At 33.9% G+C, this 20971-nt stretch overlaps 1 protein-coding gene across 1 annotated transcript in view; it reads right to left on the reverse strand.

Annotated features, from left to right (window-relative positions):
• Nucleotides 1–4427: 4427 nt before the first annotated feature.
• Nucleotides 4428–20971, reverse strand: part of EYS (eyes shut homolog) — a 237920-nt gene continuing 221376 nt past the window's right edge. The window contains 3 exon segments of the mRNA XM_043889809.1: nt 4428–4605; nt 5078–5192; nt 7540–7705. Of these exon segments, the coding sequence (XP_043745744.1) occupies nt 4428–4605; nt 5078–5192; nt 7540–7705 (459 nt within the window).

Genomic DNA, 20971 nt, shown 5'->3' on the forward strand with positions numbered 1-20971 from the left:
TCAATTGACATAATTCTGTTACTAAAACTGTTTTGAAAGCATTATTATATGTAATATATGTGAAAAGAAGTAAACTATATTTGGTTTTTAAAACTGAGATTTTTTTTTTCATTCTTGAAATGAGGACCTAAGGTCGTCAATATATACAGAAATAACAGAAGGTAATTAACAAAAACAGGCTTAAAAGTAGAGCGGTGTGGTGAGAAAAAATACTTTCGATAAAGACTTCTTTGGTGATTCAAGATCTTTTACTCTCACAGTAATCATTGTAAAACTGCAAAGTAACTAATAATGAGTTGATTATAATTAAAATATTGATGCATCTTCTATCACAAATATGATCCACTACTTCATGAAGAAAAAAAAGAGAAGAGAGTTCAAAGTAGATATTGCTTTGCAATATCAATTCACAAATACATCACTATTCATTTAGGAACAGTTCACTGGCATATATTACATGTTGTAAATGTATATGTTTAATGTAGTTAACCAATGAGGATCACAAACTTTAAAAAGAAAGATTTTCAAAGTGAACTTATCTTTCTTTTTTTTTTTTTTTTGCTATGATTTCATCTTTTCCTAACCATGATTCAAATTATCTTATTTCATTTCACAACTCATTATCCACTCTGTCAGTATGTCCTTTTTTCAAATCTAATAATACATATAATGAACATAGATGATGACATTGAAAAGAAACAGTGCATGTCAGCTCTTTCCCAAGTTGTGCACCATATACCGATTGTCCTTGAAGGGGCTTTTTCTAATTAATTACCATCCTTTCTTTGTGGAGCAGTCACATTGGCAAGAATTGATTGGGCGTGTAAGATGCTTCATTTAGTTGGTAGAAAAATCTCTTATTTAAAGTAATCTTATTGTTGGTAAAATTAATGCACCCCATGCAAATTTACATTTGATTTTTAATATCCCTTTTCAATGATGTTTTATCCGAAAATAAGTTTTTAAGAACAACCAGAAAATTTATATATATATAGGAATTACATAAAATGTGTAATTCTGTTTACATATTAAAAAAAATATTATCCTAAATTGTGTTTTACTTTCAAAACTTTACTGAGAATAATTACACTGTCTGTACTGATATTTAAAAGAATTTGGATGGCTTTTCTCAAATATTTTTTTGACTATTGAGCTTTATCACCCTGGTTTCTTTCACTTGGACAGCCCAGGGCATTAAATACTCACATGTGGAGGTCATATAATTCTTATTTTGTGATAATTAGCTATGTTCCATAAGTTCAGAACTTAGATTCATGAAGCGGTAATGACTAAATATGATTTCATTACTTCTGTGATAATTGCTCTAAGCTGATTTACCCATGAGCAATTTTGACTTCATATTGCCCTGTGTCCTAGGAAATATACATCATACCACTCTCACTCATAAAATAACTACATTTGCTCAGAGATGACTATTCCACTAGTGATTAGATTTCCTATTACTCCCCTTATTTTTCTCAAAATCTGTATTTGTTATTTTATTGTTGTATATTCTCTTTACCCATTTTCAGTCCTCAAATATTTTTAATGTTTAAAATTAAGTGATTGTTCATATTGCATTATTTGTACTTCGAGAGAAAGGAAAATCGAGTATAAAAACATTGCAGATTCTGAAGTTCATAAACTGACTTTGCTGGTAATAGTAGGGTATGTTTCTCACCCTGCATATAAGATATATTTTGTGGAGACCTAAAGATCTATGTCCACCTCACAGCTGCAAAATTCCAGTTTGACTCCTTCATAGTGAAAGTCTAGGAGTATGTTTTAAAAACATTTTGGGTGCTTATGCTATGTGGCCAAAATTTGAAGACCACTGAAATCTTAAAAATCCCTGAACAGTCCTGAGACCAGATATTTCAGGTAACTTTTCCAGCCTCATATGTTATTCTTGTTTGTTTGGTTTGATTGTGATTCACATTATACTTGTGAATGATAGGTATTCATACCAGAGATAATGAGATGATTGGATGGCATTTCCATTGCAATGGACATGAGTTTGAGTAGGCTTGGGAGTTGGTGGTGGACAGGAAAGCCTGGTGTGCTGCAGCCCATGGGGTCGCAAAAAGTCGGACATAACTGAGCAACTGAACTAAACTGAACTGATACCAGAGCCTCTGAAGGTCCTTTTTGCACTATGATGATATAATCAACAAGTCATTGCTCTTTTCCATCACTTCTGGTTTTGAGTGTGATTTGCTTAATTAACCACTAACTGTTTCTGTCATGAGGTGTTGTTAACTCTCCAGCACACCATTTTATGAGAATGTTGAAATAAATTACCATGTTTTCTGTTTAAAAGACTGATCTGTTAATTAGCATTAGCACTGTTTTAATGTAATGGTACTCATATAAGTGTAGCTGTTGGAGGTTGAATAAAATTAGTCATTGCTTGATAACAGACTTAACAAACATTAATATGCTGATTGTTGGTAAACTGTAAAACCAAAAAATCATTGATAAAGGAAATATTTTTTTTCAAAATAATTAATTGAAGTGCCATGCAGTTTCAAGAATATGGATCATTTTTCCTGTTAAGTCAAATAGCATCCAAAGTGTAATCAAACAGAAGATTATGCTTATCAAAATAGATTTTGAATAGGAACTGTCTTTGTATAAAATAATTAGTAATATATTTAATCAAATAAGTGTTGCATTTATTTTATTTCAAGAGTTAAAGCCAAGAAACCAGAATTCCTCTTGATGGCTGAATCATGTGTTCTCTGTATACAATTCATAAACAAGACCTTCCATCACCTCACAGTATGACCACAAGTATTAATAAATCCCCCATCCCCCCCATCTGTTTTTCTGCTTGATCTTTTTTTTTTTTTTTTTTCCTAGTTTACAAGGGCTTTCTATTCCTTTTTAAAAATATTTAAAATTAACTCAGCATTTTAGTTTGGGCATTGCTTTCTTCCCCAAGTCTTATTTTTATTCTTGTTCTCAGAGTTTCAGCCAGGACTTCAAAGGACAGTCTCTTCCTAGGATTTTTTTTTTTTCTTTAATGTACTTTATTGGAGATTGATTGACATACTAAAAGATGGAGATACTTAATATATAAACTTATGTCTTTAGACATAAGTATACAGCCATAAAGTCATAAAAAACAATGTTATAAACATCTATCATCTCCAAAATTTTGTTTGTTTAATTTTTCCCCCCTTTTTGTTGTGAGAGCATTCAACCTAAGATCTGTCTTCTTAGAAAAAATTTAAATACACAATATATTATTGCTACTCATAGACCATATCTATAACAGATATCTAAAACTTATTTTGCAGAACTGAAACTTTGTAGCTTTTGAAAGATTTTAATTTTTAAAATAAAATTCCCTCAATCTAGAGTGAGGCTTTCAACTTCTCTGTCATGGCGTCATTCTCTATATCCCTATTAAAGTGTCATTTTTTTAAATAGAAACTTTATCTGATCTCCCAACCTACTCTCTTAATTGTCCATATTTTCTTCTCTTTTTCTTTTCTTTTTTTTTTTTTTTTTTTTAACAGTTGCTTTGGTTGTGTTTGCATGGAAATATTAGATAGGAAGTTAGGCATGAGAAATGAGGGGTGGCCTGGCTGAAAGGGATGCAAGTTTATCTCTAAACCCCATCCCTGACAAACCCAGGAGAGCTCACAGATAATGCTGCAAAAATGACCATAGAGACTTTTCCAACTTCTGCACATGTGCCCTAAACACATAGTGAAACAAACTAACCACAGGGGTTTTCTAAGTAAACTTAGGCAGTTAGGAATCCATTAAGCATTAATAAATATCCATAAATATAATATATACATTATTAATTTATATTCATAAATATATTATATACTCACCTGATTATAACAGACAGAACTTTGGGAAGATATAAACAACAGAGCCTGTTATATAACTTGGAAGTGTCAGTTGGCCTTGAGCACATGCCCACTTGCTTTCCTTTTCATTGCTTTGTGGTGGGTACAAGCCCTATTTTGTATAGGGCGTATCCAGAAGAAGGAGATAGGAAGCATTAAAAGGGGAAGCCAAGAGGGATCGGCATGAGGAGGATGACTCATTTGAGGCCAACCGGCTCTCATGTCTTGGGAGTGTCTGTATAATAAAATACCCATCTGCTTGAGCTGAACTGAGCTGTAATTTGTTGTTGAAAACCCTTTAGTCCATCATTCCAAATTTTTGTTGTGACAATGCAAGAACTGAGGAAGAGAAAATAGCCAACCTGACATTTGGTGCCCTGACTCAGATTGCTGTGAGTATGGGATTTGGATTGCTGACTGTCTCTGAAAAAGATAAGGGTCCTCACTCTTTTGTCTGGAAGGACCATAATTCTTGCTGAGTCCTCCTCTATGATTTCTTGCTTCTATTCCTTTGTTAACAGGCAGGTAGACTTAGATGCAACTGAAGGGCCCTGGCCGGGACTACTCCCTGGTATGCTCTGAAGGCTCCACTGTCTGCTCTGCCCCAATAGCTGTTGCCCAAGCTGGTGAGGGGACTCTCTCCTCTGTCTCCTTAGTGCTGAGGAAAAGGCCAATTGATACTGTGTAGGCACAGGTCAGGCACTCAAAAACCATTAGGGAGTCTGCTGGTTGAAGACTCCTGTGAAAGGATAACGGGTTCACAGAATGGACCAGACTTGTCTGCCTCAAGCAAGACAACATTTGTGCTGTATGCCAGTTACATACTGGTTCAAGCAAAGCACTGAGCCCCTTTTCCCCTGCCATTTGCTGATAGGTTATAAAGTGGGTAACTCTGCACTTACCTCTACTGCTTTTACCTTCCCATCCTTCTGCTCCTCCTTTTATCTACGCTATCCTCTACAAAGTGGGGCAGGCCATTGGCTGGCTCTCAGGAGAGAGATTTGCCATAGTCCCCCGTCTTACAGATAGAACTATTCTGCAAAAAGCAGGGGAAGTGGATAGATGTCCCCTATGTCCAACTGTTTTCAACTAAGGACATGAAGGGACTATGCCTTAAGTATGGGATTAATACATACCCTAAAAATGAACTTACTAGGCAAAAGGCATTAGACCCCATATAACCAAGAGAAGAAAGTCCCCAAAAGGCTCACCTCCTATGGCTCCCAAGATGCCTGGTGCCCGGTGCTCTTTCCCCATTGCACCTCAAATTGCCTCTGTATCCCAGAGCACCCCCTCCACAAAAGCCAGCCCAGATATGTCCCGTGGCTGAAATGAGAAGGGAATTTGGACTGACCAGGGTCCATAAGCCCTTCTCCCTCCTATACCTAAGACAGATCAAGCCAGACCTGAGAAATTAAATAAACAAACCAGGCAAATATATAGATACCTTTCAACACCCTACTTAGGCTTTTGACTTGACATGGAAAGATGCCATGGTCATATTCAATCAAACCTTATCTGACCCCAAGTACAGTAGGATCTTAAAAGAAGCCCCCCAAATATGCTACAGGCCTTCACACATCAAGCAATACATATTCAGTGGGAAAACTGTAATCTCTTCAGATCCCAACTGGAACTCTAATGATCCTGAGCACATTTGGGAAACAGACCGTTTTCTAACTTGTATAAAGGCAGGATGAAAAGAAGCCCAACAACAATTAGGTATGCCTGGGTCTCAGCAATTACTCAGGAGCCCAAGAAGAACCCTATTGCCTTTCTGGAAAGGGCCCAGACAGCCACCAATACCTTTAACAACAGAGAACAGGAGAGGGAAGTCAAAGATCAGGAAAAGGAAAGAAGAGAAACTAAGCTAGCTCAGATGCTGGTCACCCTCCAGAGATGCCCTATGACGAACTGAGTCCTTAAAGGACAGGGCACAGGGTAAATGCCAGATCTGTAAACAGGAAGGGTATTGGGCTAGAGATAGTCCACATAGTGGCCAGCCTCTTAAAACTGCTTGCTACAAAAGCCAACATTCAGGATATTGGGTGGCACTCTACTCTCAGGACCCAAGATCCTTGAGATTTCCTTCCCCTACGATGGTTCAACATGACTGAATGGCCCACTCCAGCCAGCACCCTGTCACAGATAACTATCATGGGGCTGGAGCCGAGGGTGCAACTGAATGTGGCAGGTAGGTCCAAGAATTTATTTGTTGACACTAGGGCTACCTACTCTGTCCTGACTTCTTACTCTGGAAACCTCCCCCCAAACCTGTACTATTTTGGTTGCTATAGGGAAAGTAGTTACAAAAATATTCACCTTTGTTTGTTGCTGGGATGGACAGACATTTTTGCATCAGTTCCTGGTGGCCCCTGAGTGTTCTACTCCCTTATTGGGAAGAGATATACTTAATAAGCTGGGGACCACCCTTGTGGTGGGAATCTTTTCAGCCCCCAGAGCTCTACAGCTCCTAGTTGCCACGGAAGAACTCACTGTGGCCTCTCCAATGGTAAAACTATGGGAAGAAAAGTTGAACCTCCAGGTGTGGGACCAACTCCTAGATAAGCACACCGAACTAAGCTGATTGTTATTGTCCTCTGAGATCCCACTCAGTTTCCAAATTGGAAGCTATACCTCCTCAAAAAGAAGCTTGAAAAAGGACTGCAACCTCTAACAAATAAGTTTCTTACTTGTGGGCTATTGGTTTCGACCAATTCACCATTTAACACCTCGATCCCTCTAGAGATTCAGGGCTTATATCTTCTTCTTCTTTGTCTTTGCAATGTAACTATTCTCCCTGAGTTCTCAGGAACTGCCTGATTCATCTGCAATTCCCCTAACTAAAGAAAAGGAAAAAAATGCTATCTTAAATTCAAGTAGGAAAACTGTGAGATCTCTGATGGTTCTGTAGAAATCAGCTTGTCTGATTTAAGCTTGTGAGTTTACCTAATACAGATCTGTCTTTGGAATCTTCAGCCTCTCTGCAGGTGATGTAACTCCACCCAATCTACCATTAGAACACTTCAACTGTTATTATAAGGTGTTGGGGGAAGAAATGAATAATTATTTTGCCAGGTTCCAAGTCTCAAAGCATAGGTTTGGACTGCTTTTTGTTCCCAGCTGAGGTGAGCCACTTCTTCCATTCAGACCTATCTGACACCCCTGCTTAGGGACAAAACCCTACCCAGAACTAGCACTGGAGACTTGGGGATGCCCAATTCCAGTTCTGTAGCTGGGGCTCCTGACCAAGCTTGACCTGCCTTGACCTGCTCAGGATCATCCAGTTCTTTATGTAGGAACATTTTACTTCAATTACACACACACACACACACACACACACACACACACACACACACACACTCTCACACATATCATTGTGACTATTTGCCCAATAAGTCCCTCTAAAAATAGTTATATCTGTGTAAGTAGGGGATAATTCTAATTTTCTTCACAGTTATATACCTTTCACCAAGCAGAATTCCTGGTTAGATGTTAAGCATATGCATGTCTTTTAATGGAGCACATCAGAGAATAGAGTGTTAAATGCATTTTTACTTTATTTTGTGTTCTGAGTTACAGTGTTTTGTGTGATTAGAAAATATATACCTACTTTGTAAACTTTTAACTGACTTAAGCAAATTAAAAAGAAAATACACTTTAACTGGATTACCTGTAAATATTAATTGCCATACATATTTAAAATGAGGAGGACTAGTAACTTCATCTTGATAAATATCATGGCTGATGGCTCCACAGTACCAGGCATACAGATGAAGTAAGCAAGTGTTCTTCACAAACCAACATGAATTTCTTGTGCATCCTGGGGTGTATATATACTAGAAAAGAGAAGCAATAAATTGGCTAAAAACTTTATTGAAACATGTTTTAGTATAGAAATTTTTGCATAGGAAAACACACAGCTAATTTTGACAACCACTAAGATTTTAATAAATGTCTATAGGACATGTTTTTTAAATCACTTTTCTTTTTCTTTCCTTTCACTTCTTTTTCTATAGCATCTTTCTTCATGGTTACTGTTCAAACTTAGTTTTTTAAATGTATATTATTTGAAAATATTTTAATATGATCAGGTCATATCTTCTAATAATATGATTTATATATAGCAATCTCTAGTATTTTCAAAGATAAAATTAATTAAATATAAACAATTTTAAGTCACACTCAAGGCATCATTATATTCCCAGGGGGCTCAGTGGTAAAGAATCTGCCTACAATGCAGTAGATGCAGATTCAATTTCTGGTTCAGAAAGATCCCTTGGAAGGGGAAAGGACAACCCACTCTAGTATCTTGCCTGGAAAATTCCATGGACAGATGAGCCTTGTGGGCTACAGTTTATGGGGTAGCAGGGAGTTGGACAACACACACACATACATACACACACACACAAGCCATCATTAAGTTTAAACACATGCTACTTCACTGAAAACTTAGGATGACATAAGACATCCAAAAATAAATTTTAGCCCTGGAGACAGACTATGGCCATATATTCTGGTTAAAACATGCCATAAGTCATTTCTACTTCTCTTAATTTCCAACAAGCAAATTCCCCATGAGTTTGGGAGAGGGAAGCACAGCTGAATCATGAGACACAAGGAACCACTAGCATCTGACATTTCCTTTAATGCAATTATTATACTAAGTAAGCTTTGTTCTCATTGTTTCAGGTTATGACAGCCTTCTACCTAGATTCACAATATATAATTCCTAATGGCTAGACAAACTATGAATCTTACAGTATTAGTCTTTATATAAATTAATAAATAGGCATATACCTAACCAAAATCAACACTAAATATTAGAAATAATCTGAAAAAAAGTTATCATTTCATTACTTTAAGTGCCTTCCAAGAGAACACAGTTGAATAATACATGTCTATGACTTAAGATCACCAAAAGCATCAATCCATCATTTTTACACCAAGATACAGAATTTAAACTCTAAAAATGGTATTAATCAACCTTCAGTATCAATGGATTTGTGTCATACTTGTGTGTTCATGTCAGAATTCATACCAACATACATGCAACAACAATGAAAAGAACATAAAAGAAAGCAGCTGAATGGAGCATTAGTAAAGTAAAATACAACCTTCTCAGGTGGCACTAGTGATAAAGAACCTGTCTGCCAATACAGGAGACATAAGATGTGGTATGTTCAATCTCTGGGTCAGAAAGAGTCCCTGGAGAGGGACATGGCAACCTGCTCCAGTATACTTTCCTATAAAATTCCATGGACAGAGTAGCCTGTTGGGCTACAGTTCATACTGTCTCAAGAATCAGACATGATTGAGCACGCATGAACATAAAGTAAAATAAGGGGATTGAGAGTGGAGGCTTTCAGGCAAGTAAACTAAAATCTTCATCTCTGAATAGCTCTGAGCTTTCTATCAGCCAAGTCAAAATAGAAACCATGAGAATATAGTGTAGCTCTTCTTATTAGAAGAGGCGAATTTGCATTTTGGTGGATTCATTTTACTTTGTTGAAAGAACCATATTTCCAGATGAACTCCTTAGGGATAATTGTCATATTGTGGAGAATGTTATCCAAGTGACAACACTGTAATGATCAGATGATTTGTGGAAAATTATTTACTGATTTGACCACGAATTTATAAACATTTTTCTGCATAGTGGTACTTTTTTCCAAGTAAGATGGCTTTAAATAAATTGTTTCTTTCTTTTTGAGTAGAAAGTTTGAAAATGTCATTAATGGAGGAAATTAATAATTCTGATTTCATGTGGACAAGGTGAATAACATAATACTTATTGTCCATTAAAACACTACTTCAATGATTCTCACAAGCCTAAGATAAAGATAATTTACCAATTCAGAATCATTTGTATGACAAGATCAGTGTCTTTGTGAATTCAGTTGCTCTAAGGTTACCTCTTTTTTAACATCAAAGCTAATTTCCAGTAGAATTAACAGTACTCTCTGTCGTTAAGTTATCTAGAGTTCTAGGTTGATCCCAGGTACTGAGGTAACACTAATTTTTCTCTGTTAATTTTACTTGGACCAAAGAAGACTCACAATTTTACATGGAAATGATCCTTTAGCTAGTTGATGCTTTAATTCTCTCCAAATTAATTGTTGGAATTAATACTTTACAAATGAATTAATGGATTAAGTAAACTTCATCATTAAATAGAAATGTCAGTCAGTTCAGTCACTCAGTCATGCCTGACTCTTTGTGACCCCAGAAATAGAAATATGACTCCTCTGAATTAAAATGATTTCACTTGCATTGCTAAAGTGGATTTACAGTGATCGACTCATCTGTTTGTCTGGGACTTAATTTTTCAGCATTGAAATCCCTGTGTCTAGTGAAGGCACTCAGTCCTCAGCAAACTGGGATGGTTGACTGCCCTAAACTGATTATATTCAAAACATTATTCCTGAGATGAAGAAAGATGAAAAACAGAGATACATTTGATATGTGATGAGAGAGAGAAAAATGATCTTCTGTTGTTCTAGACCTCTGAAGTATGTGTTTGTGTATCAAATACACATCCTTGTGGGGGATTACCATGGCAAAACTAATACACTTATTAAAAGTTTTCTCTTTCTATAAGTGGGGTAAAACACATTTGCTGAACATTGTTTCACATATGATATATCTACTAACTGTGTTAAGCTAGTTCTAATCTTATAGAGTTAACAGCTCACATATCTGTAAGAAAATTAACACATTTATTGCAGTTAACTATAGGTGTTTATAAATTGCTAATAAAGTAAACATGGAAAATAGCAATGTTAGTCCCTCCTGTAGTTAACTGCCCAGTTTATATATAAAAATTTAAAAAATGGCAAGCAATCCAGCATTTGTGTTATTTCTTCTGGAATTGAGTGAGGTGCCAGGGGTGGAGATAAACAAACATTCATTTGAAAGTGAACATCTATCTCATTGTTGACAGCGAACTAATTAACTGTCACATATTACAAAACTAAACTTGCACTGACTCTGAAATTCAATAAGATTGTGAAAGTATAATTTTGGTAAACAAACAGTGGAATTAAGACAATGATGAGCAGTTCCACAATGACAATAAAAAGAAGCAAGAGAATCAAGAAAACTGTCTATAAAAAGGAAAGCAATTTATTTCTTATATCACATGTCAGTATATGTTACATTAGTGAGAACAAATTTTTGCAATACCAAAGTTTTGTGGTTTCTACTTGACTGACACAAAATACATATTCATACAGTTTTATAGCCCTAACCAACTGATTTGACATATCATGTGACACAGCTTTGATGAATATTTCGTAAGGCTTTTATTTTTTTATAAAGGGAAATAATTTTGATTGATGGTATGAAGAGGATTTAAAAACAATTCGCTGTTGACTTAACAGCTATATTTCTTGGGGAAGATAATGATTTATTTTAGATATTCTGCTTCCTGTGCTAGACAAGTATCTTAAACTGCTCCCTTTCAAAGACACTGCAACCCCAAATCATGGCTTATAACTATCATTGCAACATATGGAATCCCTAATGATTCTATGTATATTCACTTTAAGCATATATACCAGGATTTAGAAACTGTATTAAAAATATAGAGATGTTTTCTTCTCTTTTTGTAATTAAGATATTAATAATAAGGCTGCCACACCTCTCTCCCTCTCCCTCCAGTGCACTGTTTGTGTTTGTGTGTGAGAGAGAGAGACAGAGAGAAAGGGACCACTTTGAATATGTATAAGTTATCATTATTCAAATTAGTTCAAAAGCTTTGTCTAATTCATTTCTTTTGAATTATCAGCATCCTTGATAAAGTCCTTATATATTTCATTTATACTTCAGATAAAAATGCAACACTTATGAGATTTGTTAAAAGTTCATATACTTCAGTTCTCAAAAGGCCAGGACATAAACCCATATACTCACGTTTCAGATCATTTTACTTTCTTTTCATACTCTCTTGTAATTCTCTAATAGAAGTATTACTTGTACAAGTTTTAATTAGTTGGCACTAAAGATATATCATCACTAAAATCATATGAATCTGAAATTGTATTGTTTTCATCATACTCTCCTCTTATAGTACCATTTCTTTTTCACTCATTCTTCTTAAGCTAGTAATAAAGAACCTTATTGACATCCAATTTATATGTAAAATATCTTATTCCAACTAGTTTTAAAAAATAGTGATTTTGAAAAAGAAGTGATAAATACACAGAAAAAAATTGAAAATATCCAATGATATGCTACCTGCAGGAAACTCACTTTAGCTTTTAGGACAGACACAGACAGAGCGGGAAGAGATTGGAATAAATATTTCAAGCAAATGGTAGCCAAAAGAAAGAAAGGGTAGCTATGCTTATGTCAAACAAAATAGAGTTTAAATAAAAACTGGTTAAAAAAATCAAACTTTATATAATACTGAATCAAATCATTATGAAGATATAGCATTCATAAATATTTCTGCACCAAACACTGGAGTAAGTATATAAAGAAAGTATAAAAATAACTAAAAGGAGAAATAATAGCAATACAATAATACTTGGAGACTTTAACACCCCATTGTCAAAAGTGGATAGATCCAGATACAAAATCTGTACGGAAACATTAGATTTGAACATTGTAGATCAAGTGGATCTACCAAATACCTACATAATATTCCAGAATGGCAGAAAAACTCAAGTGCACATGAAACATTTTCTATGCTAGATCATATGTTAGACCACAAAACAAGTTTCACTATTTTCAAACATAAGGAAATTATACCAAGTATTTTTTGAGCATAAAGATACAAAACTAGAATTAGTAACAGGGGGAAAAAAAGTTATTTTCCATATATATATTTATTTATTTTATTTTATATTTATAAAATTTATTTATATATTTATTATTTATTTTCCATATATTTATATATTTATTTATACATTAAACAACACACTCTTCAACAACTAATGGATCATAAGAAGAAATCAAAAGGAAAATTTTTAAAATCCTAAAATAATTGAAAATAGAAACACAGTATACCCAAACTTATGGGATGCTGCAAGAATAGTTTTAAGTGAGAAGTGTAGAGCAATAAACACATAAGACAAGAAAAAGATCTGACATAAACAACCTAACTTTATGCCTTAAGGAACTATAAAATAGTAAAATAAGAACAAAGTTAACAGAAGAAAATAAATAATAAAGATTATGAGAGATAAATAAAATAGAGAATCAAGAAACAATAGAAGAGATTGTTAGAACAAAATTAAGATGTCATTTTTTGAATAAACAAGCAAAGTCATTAACTTTTAGACATATCAACCAAAACATTACAAAAAAAAAAAAAAAAAGACTCAAATAAATTAAATTATAAATGAAAAAAAAAGCTACAAATGTAAATAAAATGAAAGTGAAAGTCACTCAGTCATGTCCAACTCTCTGTAATCCTATGGATTATTATGTTACAGAACACAATGGAATTCTCCAGGCCAGAATACAGGAGTGGGTAGCCTTTCCCTTCTCCAGGGGATCTACCCAACCAAGGGACTGAACCCAGGTCTTCTGCATTGCAGGCAAATTCTTTACCACATGAGCCATAAGGGAAGCCCAATAAAAATGGATGCAAATAAAATGGATAAATAAAATGGATGCAAACAAAAAATCATAGGAGACTACTATACATAAGTGTATGTGAACAGACTGAAGAACATAGGATAAACCAAAATGGTTAAACACCTAAGCACATACCACTGACCAAGAAGGAATCATGAATAATTAAAAAATATAAACAGAAAAAAATTAAATAGTAAGGACTTTGAGTGAGCCATTAAAAACTTCCCAAAAATAGATTTTCAAAGCTAGATGGCTTCACATTCTACCAAACAAAAAGAAATAATACCAGTCCTTATCAAATTCATACACACGCAAAAAAGAAGAAAACAGAATCCTCTCAATATCATTTTGTGTGATCAGTGTTACCGTGATACCAAAAAAACAAACAAGGATGTTACATAGATGCAAAAAATCATCAACAAATTATTAGCAAACCAAATTCAAAAACACATTAGAAGATCATATACCATAATCAAGTGGGATTCAACCTTGGGATATGAAGATAGTTTAATGTATGGAAATCAATAAATGTGATATAGTACATTAACAGAATGAGAGACAACACTAACATGAACATCTCAAAAGATGCATAAAAATTAATTTGTCAAAATTCAGCATTCATGTATGACAAAAACTCTCAAAAACTGTGTGCAGAAGAAATGTATCTTAAAATAATAAAATCCATATATGATGAGCATACAACTAACATACTCAATAGTCAAAGGTTGAAAGCTTTTCTCTAAGAATACAGAAGCAAGAAAAGTATGTTCAATTTCAATACTCTTATTCGACGTACTACTGAGAGTTCTAACTAGAGAAATTATGCAAGAAAAAGAAATTTGACTCTCCAAAATTGCAAAGGAAATTTGTGTCTGTTTGCAGGTGACATGATTTTATATAAGAAAAATCCTAAGGACTCCACCAAAATACCACCAGAGATAATAATCAAATTTAATAAAGTTACATGACACAAAATCAGCATAGAAAAACCCATGCTTCTGTATGCTAACAATAAATTATCGTAACAAAGACAATCCCATTTACAATAATAACATATTTAGAAATAAGTTTAACCAAGATCATAGATCTGTATGCAGCAAACTATAAGACATTGATTAGAGAAATATTAAAAGACACAAGTAAATGGAAATAAAACCTGTGCTCATGGATTGGAGAATAAACAGTTAAAATGCCCATACTACCCAAAGCTATCTATGGAGTCAATGCAATCTCTATGAAGATTTCAAGGGTTTATTATCATTTTTTTTTGTAGAAATAGAAAAAAATCATCCTAAAATTTGTATTGAAGAACAAAGGATCCCAAATAGTCCAAGCAAGCCTGAGAAAGAATGAAGCTGTAAACATAACAGTTCCTGATTTCAGACTGTACTACAAAAGCATAGTACTCAAAATAGAGTGGTGCTGTTTTAAAAACAGACAGCACAATGGAAAAAAATTGAGAGTCACGAAATTAGCCCATCCGCATATGACCCACTAATAGTTGACAAGGGAGGTAAGGCTACTAGGCAGGAAAGATAGTCTCTTCAATAATTCATTTGGAAAACTGGATATTCATCTGCACATGAATGAAACTGGAGCCCTATACTTTACCATTAAAAAAATTTAACCTGAATTATGTAAAGATTTAAATATGACCTAAAACAACAAACAAAACTGCTAGAAGAAAATAAAGATAAAAACATATTTGATATTGGTCATGGCAATGGCAATGATTTGGTATATATGATCCCAAACGAACCATTAAAAAAAAAAAGAAAAGAAACAAGAAAGAATAAACAACTGAGGTCCATCAAATGAAAGAGCTTCTGTACAGCAAAGATACATCATACAAAAAGAAAAGACAACTTCTGGAATGGGAGAAAATGTTTGCAAACCACATAATTAATGAGGCTAATATCCAAAATATGTAAAGAACCCATATATGTAGAAAAGAAATCAAATTTTATTTTTTTTTCATTTATTTCTATTAGTTGGAGGCTAATTATTTTATAATATTGTAGTGGTTTTTGTCATACATTGACATGAATCAGCCATGGATTTACATGTGCTCCCCATCCTGATCCCCCCTCCCACCTCCCTCCCCATCCCATCCCTCTGGGTCTTCCCAGTGAACCAGCTCTGATCACTTGTCTCATGCATCCAACCTGGGCTGGTGATCTGTTCCACACTTGATAATATACATGTTTCGATGCTATTCTCTCAGAAAAAATAACTTAAATAGACTTTTTTTTCAAAGACAATATTCAAATGGCTATTACATACATAAAAAGCTTTTCAGCAGTCACCAGGGAAATGTAAATCAAAAACACGGTGAGACTATGTGTCTGTGATAATGTGAAGAAAAGGGAGCACTTGATGATGGAAATGTAAACGTGTATATTCAGTATGAACAGTATGGACATTCCTAAAAAAAAAAAAGAAAAACAACAATAATAGAGCTATTTTGTACTCATGCAATATCATTTCTTGGTATATATACAAGGGAAATGAAAAGAAACCATCTCTCATGGAGATATATGCACATTGATGTCCATTGCAGCATTATAAACAAAAGCAAAGACATGGAAGCAAACTAAGTGTCCACTATTACTCAAAAACAAAGAATATATATGATACATATTATATATTATTGCACATATTAGTAATAAGAAACAAATATATGATAAATATTACATGTGCTCCACATGATAAAATCATATGTCACAAATTTTAATATGATGCATAACACAAAATATTATAATTATATATTAAACAAATAATATATAACATAATATTATACATTATATATTATATAACTGTGCTATATATAATCATATATATATATTTATTTATATATATATATATATATATATATATATTTCTGCCTGCATGAGAGGCAGCTTCTTTACCATTTGAGACACCAGGAAAGCATAAATAATATGTAATATTATATGTTATATATATGTTCTACTAATACACATATAATTGTATATAATTAGTTATTATACATTTAAGTATATAATGTTATTTTATATATAATAGTTATATGCCAGAGTCATATATAATAATTAAATAATATTATAAATTTTATAAATAATGCATTTACTATTAAGGCTTCTCAGGCGGATCAGTGGTAAAAAATCTGTCTGCCAATGCAGGACAGACAGGAAATGTGGGTTTGATCCCGTGTCTCAAAGATCTCCTGGAGGAGGAAATGACAACAGAAGACTGTATTCTTACATGGAAAATCCCATGGGCAGAGGAGCCGAGTGTGCTACAGTCCATACGGTTGCAAAGAGTCAAACACAACTCTGCAGGCATATTTAATATTATATGTATAATGCAATATATTTAATATATATAATTATATATGTTTCCATTGTTTTCCCATCTATTTGCCATGAAGTGATGGGACTGGATTCTATGATCTTAATTTTCTGACTATTGAATTTTAAGCCAATATTGAATTTTTCACTTTCCTCTTTCACTTTCATCAAGGGGCTCTTTTATTCTTCACTTTCTGCCATAAGGGTGGTGTCATCTGCATATCTGGGGTTATTGATATTTCTCCTGGCAATCTTGATTCCAGCTTTTTTTTTTTTTTTTTGTGGGGGGGCAGGTTTCCAAAATCACTGGAGATGATGACTGCAGCCATGAAACTAAAAGACACTTGCCCCTTGGAAAAAAAACTATGACCAACTAGACAGCATATTAAAAAGCAGAGACATTAGTTTACCAACAAAGGTCTGTCTAGTCAAAACTATGGCTTTTCCAGTAGTCATGTATGGATGTGAGAGTTGGACTATAAAGAAAGCTGAGTGCTGAAGAAATGACGCTTTTGAACTGTGGTGTTGGAGAACATTCTTGAGAGTACCTTGGACTTCAAGGAGATCAAACCTGTCAATCCTAAAGGAAATCAGTCCTGAATATTCATTGGAAGGACTGATGCTGAAGCTGAAACTTCAATACTTCGGCCACCTGATGCAAAGAACTGACTTATTGGAAAAGACCCTGATGCTGGGAAAGATTGCAGGTGGAAGAAGGGGACTTCAGAGGATGAGATGGTTGGATGGCACCCCTGATCCATTGGACATGAGACTGAGTAAGCATGGGAGTTGGTGATGGACAGGGAACCCTGGTATGCTGTATTCCATGAGATCTCAAAGAGTCGGAGATGACTGAGCAACTGAACTAAACTGATATAATATATGTAGTCATATACTATATAAAATAATATATGTAAATCATGTGTGACTTACATATATTACATAATTAAAAGTATGGCAAATGTATCATATCAAATATGATAATATATATTGCATCATATGTGTGCATATAGTTTACATATACATTATTTATAATTGCACACATCTCTAAAGTATATAATTATATATAAATTATATGTGAATATTTATAGATATTTTAAGTGCAATATAATATATATCATTATATATAGTATGTATTATACCATATCATATGATATTATATGATACTATAGTGGACTGTACTCTACATAATCATATATATAATCTAGAACATTATATTATGTCAATATTAATTATACAAGATTATATGTTATAATAATTTATATATAACATAAATTTTATATTGCAATTAAGATACTTACATATAATATAGAGCACACTAGTAGAATATTTATTGTATATGAGATAAATAACAATATGTATTATATATGATAGCTTTTATGACATACTCTATATAACAATATTATATGTTAGTATTAATAAAGCATGCATATTATTTCATCATGAAAGTGAAAAAAATTCTGCTATACGCAGCAACATGGATGAACCTGAAGGTGTTTTTTTAAGTGAAATATGTCAGACAAAGAAAGATGAATACTGTATAAGCTAACTTAGATGGGGAATCTAAAAGAAAAGGAAAAAAAATGAACTCAGAGGTGCAGAGGTTAGTGTTGATTTCCTGGGATAGGGAGAGGAAAATGGATTAAAGTGGTCAAGAGGAACAAAATTCCAGTTACATGATACATAAGTTCTGGAGATGTACTTATGTAATGCACATTATGGTCATTATGGTGAATATAGTCATCAATATTCTACTGTATATTTGAAATTTTCTAAGTGAGTTGATCTTCAAAGTTCTCACCACACACAAAATGTGAATATGTGAGTTGGTGAAGGTACTAACATTATCATGGAAATTGTTTCACAACACAGGTACTCCTTGTATACTGCACTTTACTATGCTTCATGATGTATGTTTTACACAAATTGATGATTAGTGGCAAACCTAAATTGGTCGTCTATTAATACCACTTTTCCAACAGCATTAGCACACTTCCAGTCTTTGTGTCACAATTCGGTAATTCTCGCAATATTCCAAACGTTTTCATCCATCACATCCAAACATTTTCATCACTTCAGTGGTTTGGAAGCAAATCTATTAAACCCTGGAGGTATACTTGCATATACATGTATCAAATCATTGTACTGTACATATTAAATCTGTACAATGCTACATGTCAATTATATGTCAATAAAGCCATAAAAATTCCTATTTGAGAGTTAAGAAAAATCTAACTTATAAATAGTATATATATACACATATAATAAATTAAATAAATGTATATTTATTAAATGTATAAATATAAATTTAACATACACATATTGCAAACATACAATTTCACTTTACAATTGTTTCAGTTCAGTCACTCAGTTGTGTCTGACTTTTTGCAACCCCATTGACTGCAGCACACCAGACTTCCCAGTCCCTCACTATCTCCCAGAATTTGCTGAAAACGTTTATCTATTAAGTTGGTGATGCTACAAACCACCTCATCCTCTGTTGCCCCCTTCTCCTCTTTCCTTCAATCTTCCCAGCATCAGTGTCTTTTTCAATGAGTCGACTCTTCACATCAGGTAGCCAATGTATTAAAGCTTCATCTTCAGTATCAGTCCTTCCAATGAATATCAAAATTGATATCCTTTACAATTGACCAATTTGATCTCCTTGCAGTTCAAGGGACTCTCAAAAGTCTTCTCTAGTGCCACAGTTTCAAAGCATCAGTTCTTTGGTGCTCAACCTTCTTTATGGTCCAATTCTCACATCCATATGTGACTACTGGAACTTTGTATAACTGACTATGTAGACATTTGTTGGCAAAGTAATGTCACTGCTTTTTAATACACTGTCTAGTTTTGCCATAGTTTTCCTTCCTAGGAGCAAGCATTTTTTAACTTCATGGCTACGGTCACCATCCACAGTGATTTTGGAGTCCAAGAGAGAAAATCTGTCTCTGTTTCCATTTTTTTCCCATTTATTTGCCATGAAGTAATGGACTGGATGCCATGATCTTTTTTTTTTTTTTATTCCCTGAATGCAGTTTCTTTAATTAATTAATTTTAATTAGAGGCTTGAGTTTTAAGGTAGCATGATTACTCTCTTGTTTCCCCTTCATCAAGAGGCTCTTTAGTTCCTCTACACTTTCTGCCGTTAGAGTGTGGTCATCTGCACATCTGAGGATATTGATATTTCTCCTGGCAATCTTGATTCTAGATTATGATTAATCCAATATGGCATTTCACATGATATAGTCTAAAATTAGCAAGGTGACAATATACAGCCTTGACATGCTCCTTTCCTAATTGTCAACCAGTTTGTCTTTCCATGTCTGCTTTTAACTGTTGCTTCTTGATCTGTGTACAGGTTTCTCAGGAGACAGTAAAGGTGGTCTGGTATTCCCATCTCTTTATGAATTTTGCACAATTGGTTGTGATCCAAACAGTTAATGAATACATTTTGTTAAAATTTATAAAACATCAATTTTATACATTAAAAATTTTTTAATTTATACATGTCAAAACCTTTGATGTATACATTTATAATGCATGAATTTTGTTAACGTTTTTTCCATATCAATTATTTAAATGAGTATGAGGGAAGCATAACATCTTCCAATTGACTTTTGTATTTATTCATTTAACAGACTTTGTTTCCGTTTCTTTAATACAAAGTCTATTGTTAAATTCCTACAATTGCTTTAAATAAATAAGGAAAATTAGAAAAGGCATGGAAAATCTTCAAAGAGTGGGGTTATTCTTTTTTATTCAAACAATGAATCAAATTAGTCTCAAAGTATTAAATAGATATGACCGTTCACTTCTAAATCCATCTGCCAGTTTAAAAATGTCTTTGGTGGTGGTGGTTTAGTCGCTAAGTTGTGTACAACTCTTGTGACCCCATGGACTGTAGCCTGCCAGGCTCCTCTGTCCGTGGGATTTTCAAGGTAAGAATGCTGGAATGGATTGCCATTTCCTTCTCCAGGGGATCTTCCGGACCTAGGAATTGAACCTGGGTCTCCTGCATTGCAGGCAGACTCCTGCTTTGTAGGCTGATTCTTTATCAACTGAGCCAGATGGGAAACCCCAAAAATGTCTTTGCCATGATACTAACCCAGTGGTTATGTCTTATACATTTTATGTCCTTGAATACCAAATATCACTCAGTTTCAAAAAGGTATTTGATAGTCTTAGAGAGAG

The sequence above is a fragment of the Cervus elaphus genome, chromosome 28, assembly GCF_910594005.1.
Source record: "Cervus elaphus chromosome 28, mCerEla1.1, whole genome shotgun sequence".
NCBI lineage: Eukaryota > Metazoa > Chordata > Mammalia > Artiodactyla > Cervidae > Cervus > Cervus elaphus.